Here is an 11,702-nt window from a genome sequence, read left to right on the forward strand (position 1 = left end):
GTATTCTGATTAAAATTTAACTCCAACAGGTTCTGAATAACTTGAATGTAGAAGTTATTTCCAGTGCTTTGCATCTTGAAGCTAGTATTATAGAATTTTTAGCTCTTAATTGTTCAGAGAATAGCAGGTTGAGAATATTAGTTCTTAATTGATGTACTATCTTTTGCTTTATAGGTTATCCATGGCCACTATAATAAATGTAAGCTTTACAGTCATGTCTTTAACTATTTTAAGTCCTTGTGCGGTTTCAAGGATGGCCTAGTATTTTTGGGGTCAAAATTGCTATGTGACAGTTAGGATTTTATCATCCTGTCAAGCTAATTTCTTGCAAATATTATTGTATTTGCTGAAAACAATTTTAAGGAAACTTATTATTATTATTATCTATGAAAATATTACTTGTGAGCCAAAATATGTAGGGAACTTATTTCTTATGAACATTTATGTATAATTCACGCGTAATAAGGAAAATTAATTAAGCAAAACTTTTTTTTTCCTCCAACCCATGGTAATTTCCAAACTTGATTATCCTAAAAAGAATTATTGTGTTTGATAAACAGCATTTATTGGCAAATTACTTTAAGGGGATGAAAAACTACTAGACATAGAAACATTCAATGCTTAATTTCAACACTTTCATCATTACGTGTTTATGCACTCATTCTACTTACCATGCTTGTATATAAAACGAATATTCGCAAGGACCTGTTTTTATAATTATAATAATAACTATTTATTACAAATTGATAGGTTATAAAAAATGAAATAATGAAAAAGATATCTCGTCGGATAACCCAATGCAGCAAAATCAACAAAATAAAACTCTTTTTTTTATTGACATTTCTTTTATTCCCTTTTTCTTTATCTATCCAACCCACTTTATCTCTCTCACAAAATAAAACTCTTTATATACATTATTTGGTCAAAAAATAAAATAAAATAACTCTTGACAAATGGATACCGAGAGATTAAAAAACAATAATAAAAAAGCTCTTGACATATACTATAAATGGGAAATTTAGATAAAAAGGTAGTTGTGGTTAAGCTTTAACCATGCGACAAAGTTTCTCTTATCTTTTAACTTCACAAATGGATACCGAGAGATTAAAAAAAATCATCTATTTAAAAAAAAAATTGAAATACCTGTATTGCCTTATTAACCATTAAGCAAAGTGAATTTTAAATTCGACATGAATATTTTTGTGGAGATTATTTGGTTGATACGAAGGGAGGAGAGGACATTTTAATTAGACACCCTAAGAAAAAGGAAGGGATGAGAGATAATTAAACTCTTTTCTTGTTTAGTTCACAATAAAAAGAGATTTCAAGAATTAATTTATTTCCATATCCTTAACATTTTGGATTTAAAAACATAAGAATGTTTTAGTCAATACACTTAAAAATGTTTTAAATCGTCTTCTTTCCCTTCTCTCCAATATTAGAGGATAACAAAACTTCAATAAGGATGGAGTTTGGTCCTTTCATTCTCCTTCTAGAACAAAACAATAAAAGTTTATAAAATTTATTCTTTTTTTTTTCGAACCAAGCACTATATTAGACGTTTTTAGTATAATAATTCAATCAAAATTAAATTTTTAGTATTTGCAATAAAACAATCATGTAAATCAATTATGAAAAAAAAAAAAACATGTATTGATAATGCAATTATTTTTACACTATCATTTAAATTACATGACATACATGATAAATTATTAAATTTATCCTAAAAATATTTTTTATTAGTTTTTTTTTCCTGATAAGTTATTTTTTATTACTTTGTTAACGTTTGCATAGATGAAAATATGAGACATAATTATTAAAATAAAATCTGATTAAATTAGTAATTTTTTCTTCTAATTTATTTTTAACGTTGGATTTGGTCTTCTATTATTTTTTGAGTTCAATTTATTCTTTTAATTTTTAAAATCAGTTAAATTTAATCCTACAATTTAATAGGTTTTGTGGTGATTTAAAATGGTTGTTGAGTAATTTTAAACAATCACAAAATATAATTTTTTTAACATTATTATTTTAATTTAGATAATATGATTAAATTAAATTAATTTTAAAAATTCAATGATTAAATTGAATCCCAAAAATATTATAGAATCAAATTCAACTAAAAATAAATAAAATGTAGCACTAATAAACTAATTTAACCGTAAAATTTTACATATATATAAAAATAGATTTAAATTTTCACACATAACGGCATCTCTCTCTTCTTAGTTTTTGTGTATATACTTACAATATAATATAAGTTTAGTTCCAGACAGAAATGATTGCAAAGGAAATAGTGAGAATATTGGCATTTTTAACATATAGGAGTAAAAATTTACACAATTTTTAAATCGGACTGTATTTTAAAAAATTACTCAAAATAGGATAAGTGGTAATAATATTACGACTTATGAATTAAAAGTTCGTAACACCTGTTACTACTTCTTATTTCTTTTAACTCAAGTTGTAAAATTATTTATGATTTCAATTTAAATATTAAGTCGTAATTTTTTTTTAATTGGAGTTATAAAATTATTTATGACTTCAATAAATTTATATATTTTTTTTAATTTTTTAAAGGTTTACAACTTTGAAGTGTAAACCTATTTTCTTTTTAGTTTTTTTTTAAATTTATAATTGTTTACGGTTTTATTTTTATTTTAAATAAAAAAATTTAAATATATAATAAATAATATTAAATTAACTTACTTATTAATATTTTTTTTATGATTTTATTTGATATGTTATTATTTAAAACGTGTTATATATATATATTTTTTAATATAGTTTATTTTAAATATTTTTTATTTAAAGTTTAAATAATCTTTCAATAAAAAACATATATTTATAAGAAAGCTTAAGAATGCAAACCGTTCATTAGTATATATATATATATACTTTAAATTTTAAATAAATAAAAAATTTAAAATAAATTATATTAATATAAAAAAAATACTATAAGTCAACTTAATATTATTTATTATATATTTAAATATATATTTTTAATTTTTTAATTTAAAATAAAAATAAAACCACAAACAATTAAAAATTAAATAAAATTATAAAAAAGAAAAATAGGTTTACGACTTCAAAGTCGTAAATCTTTAAATAATTAAAAAAAAGTTTTACAACTTTAAAATCATAAAACCAAAAACAAAATCCTATATTTATTAAAATCATAAATAATTTTACGATTTCAATTAAAAAAATTATAATTTTAAAGTCATAAAAAAATATTTAAACTAAATTTTATGAATTCAATTAAAAAAATAAAAAACAAATAAAAGGTTATAATAATATTACGACTTCTGAATTATAAATAATAACATCCTCTTATGGTTTTGTGTCATTTTTTAAAATATACCTTCAATTAAAAAATTGTGTAAATTTTTACCCTAAAAAAGCCGAGGATATTTTAGAGGGAAAGGGTGAGTTGAAAAGAATCAAGTGAGTCCGAGTGGCGTGGCGTGGCCTGCTAACATGATATCATATCTCTATCTATGGACAATAGACACATCCATCTCTTCTATTGTTATTGTCTCTTTGATTTGATTCCTTCGTTGTTTCGTCCTGAGAGGGTCAATAGGGACAGCCATGACCCAAACCCTCTCTCTCTCTTTCTCTCACCTTCCCTCAAAAACCCTAGAAATTAATTAAACCAATCCTCATTTCTCCATTCCCCGATTTTTTTCATTTCTATTTCAATCGTACCCTCCTCTTCCTTCCAAGTCAACGCGGATTTCAGAAATTCTCGATCCATGTCGTCCGAGATCGAGGTTGTCGAGGAGGTGCAGTCCCGCGACGAGCAATCGGCGGCGTCTGGCGGCGGCGGCGATGGCATGGGGGCGGAGGAGAGCCTCCGGAACGACGTGTACACGGCGGCGTCGTACGGGGATTTGGAGAAACTGCAGAGATTGGTGGAGCAAGAGGGTTGCCCCGTCACCGAGCCCGACGGGTTGGGATACTACGCGCTTCAGTGGGCTGCTCTCAACAATCGCACTGCCGCTGCTCAGTACATCATTGAGGTTCTTTGATCGGTTTGTTGAATTGTGTTTGCTTTGCTTACTTTGCTTTTATTGTGCTTGTTTGAATGCGTATGTTATTTTGGCACTCGCTGAATTACTATTTTTTTACTCCAAGAAAAGAAAATGTAAGAATTAGTTACTTATTGCTGTTTAAGGAAGGAATGATATAGATGTAGAAGAGAAGAACATTTGATTATGATGTTTTTGGTGGTTTGAATTTGTTAAAGTAGCTTAGCTCAGCTCAGCTCAGCTCAGCTCAGCTCAGGTTGGCTTGTAGGTCATGTTTGTGTTATGGAAATGGAAATCGAATGTGGTGTTTGTTTGTTTTGCAATTGAATGTATGTAGCCAAATTTGGCTTGATATTAAGTATGGAATTAGTCTTATCCTAAATTAACTGGTTGATTTGTGGTTGGCAGCATGGGGGAGATGTAAATGCAACGGATCATACTGGCCAGACAGCCTTACATTGGAGTGCGGTTCGGGGTGCTATTCAGGTTGCGGAACTTTTACTCCAGGAGGGTGCTCGAGTGAGTGCTGCCGATATGAATGGATATCAGGTTAGATTGCTGTGATTCATTTTCCCTTTATTCAAGAGATTGCTGGGGTAAGGCATTTGGAGCATGTTATGTATCTCTTATACCTGGCTGTCTATTTCTGGTTACATCTGCTAATTTGGTAGTTTGGGATTCTTGTTTTACTTGAAGCACAAGCGTGTGGCTGTAAATGTTAATTTTACTAATTATGATTTGCTTGGACACAGACAACGCATGTTGCTGCACAATATGGTCAGACAGCTTTCCTTTACCACATTGTTTCAAAATGGAATGCTGACCCTGATGTTCCTGATAATGATGGAAGAAGCCCATTGCATTGGTAATCAACAATTTGCAGCTCAACCTTTCTTTCTATTGAAATGGATGTTTTCCCTTTTCTATTTGTTGCACTCTGCTCTGCAGTCAAGCGCCCATTTTGTGAGCTGATAAGCTGACAAATTCTTTGTTGAGTATGTGTCCTTTGGTATTTTTTTTTGTTGGTTTATGATGTCTTCTTTTAGTTCAAGCAAACTGAAAGTGTTGTTGGTTTGTTCTTTGAAAACAGAACATGAACCTAAAAATGTATGTATTTGGTAGAGTTGTAGTGAATGCACCATCTAGGAAGCTGGTCCCAATTAGCCCAAGTTGAAAATGAAAAGTTGGAAACTCTTTTTAAGTCTAATTTTCTAATACAAAAATGGTTATAATCATGTAATTTCTCTTGGCACATTTACTACCCAGCATGAAGGATGATTTTTAAATTAGTAGGCCAAGCAATGCATGATAAACTTCATTTCTGTTGCATCTGTGGCCATGTTCATTATATTTATACCTCGAATTCTCTCTTTAATATATTGGTCAAAATGTCATATCTTTATCCAATTTTGCTTATGTTTTTTTTGTTACTCAGGATAATATTGCACAAAGTTGCACTAATATTTTCCTTTTAATTTTTTTTCCTGTAATTGATAATTTTTTAATGTACAATGTTAATAAATTAGTTTCCTCTGTGCTAAATTTCTGGTTCCACATGCATATTTTCCCTTCAACTTAGAATTTCAAATGATTCTGCTTATGTGGAATATTTACTTAATTCTTCTCTTTTTAAGTGCTTTAATTGATTCTTCCCTTCTTGAATTTTAGGGCTGCTTACAAAGGTTTTGCCGATTCTATACGTCTTCTGTTATTTCTTGATGCACACAGGGGACGTCAAGATAAAGAGGGTATGTTCTAATGCTCTATCCTGAACTCCATGTATTCTCCTTAAATTATTCATGCACTAAATGATGAACCGATCTTTGATTTTCAAAGCATTATTCTAGTTTTATTTTTCTTAATTTATTCAGGTTGCACTCCTCTTCATTGGGCTGCTATTAGGGGCAACTTGGAGGCCAGTACCGTGTTAGTACAGGCTGGCAAGAAGGAAGATCTTATGGTGACTGATAATACAGGCCTGACTCCAGCACAGCTTGCTTCTGATAAGAATCACAGACAAGTTGCTTTTTTCCTTGTAGGTGTTTTATAATCAACATAGTTTGATTTGATCAGTAATGCCATTTGAATGGAAGCTTGCTTCCCATCTTTTCAAAATTTTCCCTCCCCCAATGATTTTGAGAATTGGACTGGTTCCTGCTTACTTTCTTGAAAACCATTTGTGTTCATTGAGTGGAGTTTTTATGTGTGTTAACTTTATGATGAAATGTTCTTTGAGTATTGATGTGCTAACTTTACTCAGCATCCCTTCTTATTCTGGTTTTAGACTTTTAGCAATGTATTTGAAATTCTTCTTTTAAATTCACATATCACACATCACAGCATCAACACCCTTCATTTGAAGAGGTATTGTTTAGATGAGTGAGTGATGAATGCTGATTATGTGCCGATAAAATTATTCTTAATTTCTTATCTTATTTGATCTCTTGAAAACTCCTCCAGATCTTTAAAAAGTGACATATCAAAGTTATTGCTCCTACAAGTTGTATGGTGTTTTAACTCGTATGGCCTTTACAAAATATATAATCCTACTATTTTGGAACTAAAAAATTGTAATTGCTGAAAGTGCAAATGCTAAATAAATGAAAATTTTCTCGTCCTCCATAAACTTCATAGAATCATAGTTGTTATATCATAAGATCATGTCCCACTGTAAAATGACTCTTAAATATTTTGTGTGGGTATAGTTATCTGAGAGTTTGTAAAACAAAGTTTACTTGGTATCTGAGTGGTGGTACATCTACATTTCTACTATGGCTTATTCTTTACAAATGTTAGTTACAATGAATGGTTGTGGATTTACTATACATTAATCAATTATGGATGCATTGCAGGGAAATGCCCGAAGGTTGCTTGACAAACGCTGTGACGGGAACAGCCGCCTTGGAAAGATTTCCAAATTAGGACTTGCTCCTGTCCTTTGGTGCATAATTCTTGTGCTGTTGGTTACGTATATTCATTCGGTCATCTTGGGTATCTATCTTACCTTCCACATATGGAATCAATATGTGTGCATGTGAGCACTTGCATTCATAATTATCCTTTTACTTTGATGGTTGTCTCACTATCATTTGTATCTTAATTTATTTTCTGCAGCAACAAAAATGCCAAAGATGACAGCTGCAGCAGGCCTTCTTGCATGGTTTGGAGTTTTACTTGCAAGTGTTGGTTTGGTGATGTTTTACAGGTGTAGCAGGTAAGTGATGTGGACTTAAACTTTACAGTTCTGGGCCATTATATGTCCAAGGACCAGATCTTATTTTGAGACTCTTCTAGGATTTTTTGCTACCGTTATGTTAAATCTCTATGGGATTTTGAATGATATAACCTGATTTTGAAATTGGTGGATGTGGATTTTGGTGGTTTGAGCCGTGCAACTCTTACTGTATCAATATGCAAGTTTATTCAATGTATTATTCAATTGTTATGGTGGTACTAATCCTCTTCTCCATACGAGTTGTGTAGAGGAGAAATAAAGAGAAATGTAAAGTGTAAACCATAGATTCGAGTGGCATGTATGAAATGGAGGAGTGTTTCATGTGTTATGTTGATGGATTGGCAAGTGCACCAAGTAGTAAAGTTAAAATGAAAGTACAAGTGTCAAATCCATAGGGACTTTGTTTGTACTTAGGTAGATTGATATTTTATTAATAAAAGAAGTTAAAGAAAATTGATTTAAAAAGGTTATGAGAAAACAATAATTTAAATTGATAGAAAATTAAATCAAACAAAAGTCTTCTTTTATCAATTAGTCCTGCTTTTCTCAATTAACTTGTTTTCCTTAATTAGCTCGATTTCCTTAATTATTCCTGCTTTCCTGGGCTTTATCTTACTCACTACATCACTTTTAATATTCTCTGCATAAAACCTTAAATGATGTTAATTTAACAATTATTTGCTCAAAAAGGAAAAATTATGAGAGAAAAATTACAAATTCCTATATAATTTAACCACAAAATATATCCATAATTAGCAGTTATCATGTTATCTATGACATTAAGATACAAGTCCAACTCAAGTTTAAGGAAAAATTTATTACACATCTATAAGGCCCGACATGTTGTATGAAATTGAATATTGGTTGGTAACAGGACAACAACAGAAAAAATTCAATGTCGTAGAGGCCGTAATGATGCATTGGATGAGTGGACATATTAGATGAGATTGGACTGGGAATGAATAAAATCTTGCCTTGGGTGATTTTGATATATGTGGAGAAGACTTTTTAGCTCTCTGGTAAGGAAAATAGATTAGATGAAGGGTAGCCTGATGCTAGAGGCAGAGGGAGAACAAGAAAAACCTTTGGGAGAACCACTAAGAATTACATTTCAATAGTTTGTCTGTATTCTGTAGACATGATATACAACAAAACATCATGACACCTTTTGAACCATGTTGCAAACCCTGGCTACTGGGAAAAGGCTTGGTTGCTGTTTTTGCCAGATTACTAAAGACTATTATGTATTATTTTACGGTACATTCACGTTTAATTTAACCATCTCTTTCCCTGCTACCCTTATAACTAGATGATATGGTTATGGGTCTCCCGAGTATGTCTCTAATCTGCCTATTTTACAGTAATACAATCCACTGATGCCTGCTTCTTGGCGTATATTCTGAGTAGCTTCCTTGTACAGTGTAAATATTTCGTATTGTTTGGTGTCTGATGGAACTTTTCAACAATTCCATTCTTAACCTTTGTGTTCAAGTTCTCAAGATAACAAATCAATGGCATTCACACCAAGAAGGCATTGGTTTGTAATGTATGGTGCTCAATAGATGATAAATATACAACCCACAAATAGACATGCACTGTCTATCATATTTCATTTTCAGTTGCTGATCCATTGAATATCTAGTTTCATATTGTTTGTAGACACCTGCCGTATTTCTATGAAAACACTTAAAAATTTATTTTTTGTTTTCTTACTGTCTCTTTCCCCCTCTCTTGACAGCAAGGATCCTGGTTATATCAGAATGAATATGCATGACACTCAGGATACAAAAGATGATGTGAGTTTTGTTCTTCCACTTAATCTCTACTTCGGTCCTTTATTGAGGATTTTATAACTTTTTCCCTTTGCATTGACTTCAAAATATTGAATGGTTATGGCAGGAGCCTCTATTGAAGATTGAGATAAATAATCCTGCTTTGCTAGCTGGAAACTGGTCCCAGCTTTGTGCAACATGCAAGGTTCTTTGCTTTCTGTTGATTGTCTGACTTCTTGCTGTAAAGCTGATCAATGTCTTGCATACACAGACTACACATGCCCATCTTTCTTTGCATTGAATTGTTTCATACACAGTTTTATGTTGCCTTTTCTTTAGATTGTCAGGCCTCTTCGAGCAAAACACTGTTCTACCTGTGATCATTGTGTGGAACAATTTGATCACCATTGTCCTTGGGTATCCAATTGCATTGGCAAGGTACTTCTGGATGATTTTTCTTTTTACAAGCTGTGTTTGGCTGTTAATTGAAAATTTTAAGCCTTTCAATTTATCATTTACTTAAAGAGGGGGATATTAATCTAGGACATTTTTGTTATTTTCTGGTCTCTAACCTATGTATGGAACATGCCACCTTGTGAACCTCAGGCATGTGGCATGCCACGTATTAATAAAAACACCTCTTAATGCCAAAGAAGACTCATTATTTGGCAATACACTCTACATGGGAATTTTTGTAGTGTGAACAGTTTAGATTGATCGGTCTGCTAGTGACTGTTTAGTTTAAATCTGTTATAGCTACAAATAAAATGTATCTACTTGTCTAAGATGAATTATTTGAGTTTGTTCATAAAAATTAAAATATGCCATTTTGTATTCAGTACATCGTATTTGTAGGATTGGTTAATAATATTTGCAGAGTATAAGTTAGACTATTAATCTTGTCTCACTTTGTCGTGTTATGATGATGGTTACTAATCCTACTCATCGCATGTTTTTTTTCAGTATCATTAATTTTGATCAAGCAATTATTCTCTTTTCTGACTGATTAAACTGATCTGGTTTAACCTGATTTTGTTGCACTTTATGATTGCAGAAGAACAAACGGGATTTCTTTGTTTTTCTTGTTCTTGAAGTTTCAGCAATGTTGGTTACTGGTGGAGTTTGTCTTACAAGTATGTGTCTGCTGAGACATAAGAGTTACTGAATTACATTGTTCATTTTACTGCAATTTAAACTGCTGATGAAAAATAAATTTCTGCGTGCAGGAGTGTTAACTGATCCACTTGCACCTCAGTCATTTGGGGCATGGATTCAGTATGTTGCTAACAATCACACTGGTGCAATATCATTTCTAATAGCCGATTTTTTCCTCTTCTTCGGTGTGTTTACTTTGACAGTTGTGCAGGCTAGTCAGGTATGTCTTAGAAGGTCTTATTTAGTTTTTTTCTTTTGTGCACAAGAAGTTCTCTACTTTGATCTGAAGCACGTGCCTTTTTTTTTTTTCCCTACTACTTTCATGACACAGATATCACGCAATATCACAACAAATGAAATGGCAAATGCACTGCGGTATAATTACCTCAGAGGTCCAGGTGGTAGATTCAGAAACCCATATGATCATGGTATCAAGAAGAACTGTTCTGATTTCTTGATCAATGGTTACAACGAAGATATTGAGTGCATTGAAGAATTAGGTAGCTCAGAGGAGGGTATAGGAATGATGCACATGGCAAGAAGCTCGAACTTAGCAAATGGAGACTCGCATAACCATTCCGAATATGCAAGGGGCAATGGAAATGGCCATCATGTTATTAATGTGAATTCCAATTCCAACAGTACCCACTCCAAAACAAATCATGGTCATGTTCATTCTACGCATTGTAGCCATAATAATAACCATGGCAAAACCAGAAATGACAATGCTCCCTTGGGCTTAGGTCTTGGCCTTGGACGGAACACCAGATCTGTTACACCCTCATCATGATATTTATAAGTCTAGTGGTTGAACCTAACCTGTAATGTATCATAGGCACACATCTGGGTTGGTTTATGTTAATTCAATTTATTGTGGCTCTTTTCTACCACACCCCCATGTGCAATTTTGTGCGGCTAAATTTAGTCATCCTCTTGTCGTTTTTTCTTTCTACTTTTGTAACTAATTTAAGTTGTGCATTTAAAAGCTGATAAGCCTTGAAATCTATGTATGAAATTCCAATGTATTTGCTAGAGCCTAGAGGTCCCGTCCCCCCTTCCTTCCTCTGGCTGTTGCTAGTATGCGGATGAAACAAATATATATACTTGTACAAGTTATTCATTTTAATAACTTTTTATACATATTAAATTTTATTAATTCAGTTAGATTAAAATTTCTTATTGAACTGATTAATTTAACAATTTTTATAAAATTTTAAATTTATTTAATATTTCATTAAATGAGAATAATTTGACGGTAATATTTTTTTTGAAAATATAAATAATTTTTTTGGACTGCAATATATAAATAATTTTGATTATAGAAGTACATAATTATATATGTTTGATTATAAAAAATATATTTATTGATATTTTAAATAGCATTATCCATTAAAACAAATAAGGAAAGATTAACTTAAATTACTTTATAAGAAGTTTGCATTTAGTTATGAGATTGATTATCTTCATATTCTAGAGAAAATTATGAAGTGAAAAAGTTTAACACAG

General features: G+C 31.4%; 1 protein-coding gene across 1 annotated transcript; it reads left to right on the top strand.

The window, feature by feature from the left end:
• The first annotated feature begins 3,450 nt into the window (after nucleotides 1–3,450).
• LOC100777470 (protein S-acyltransferase 24) lies at nucleotides 3,451–11,202 on the top strand. The gene is made up of 13 exons (XM_041008163.1): nucleotides 3,451–4,025; nucleotides 4,443–4,583; nucleotides 4,787–4,899; nucleotides 5,703–5,782; nucleotides 5,906–6,069; nucleotides 6,887–7,025; nucleotides 7,149–7,248; nucleotides 9,008–9,065; nucleotides 9,169–9,246; nucleotides 9,381–9,479; nucleotides 10,096–10,174; nucleotides 10,268–10,416; nucleotides 10,528–11,202. Exons 1-13 carry the CDS (start codon nucleotides 3,759–3,761, stop codon nucleotides 10,984–10,986), a joined length of 1,926 nt encoding a protein of 641 aa, XP_040864097.1. The 5' UTR covers nucleotides 3,451–3,758; the 3' UTR covers nucleotides 10,987–11,202.
• The last annotated feature ends 500 nt before the right edge of the window (nucleotides 11,203–11,702 follow it).

This window comes from Glycine max, chromosome 13 (assembly GCF_000004515.6).
Source record: "Glycine max cultivar Williams 82 chromosome 13, Glycine_max_v4.0, whole genome shotgun sequence".
NCBI classification, from domain to species: Eukaryota; Viridiplantae; Streptophyta; class Magnoliopsida; order Fabales; family Fabaceae; genus Glycine; species Glycine max.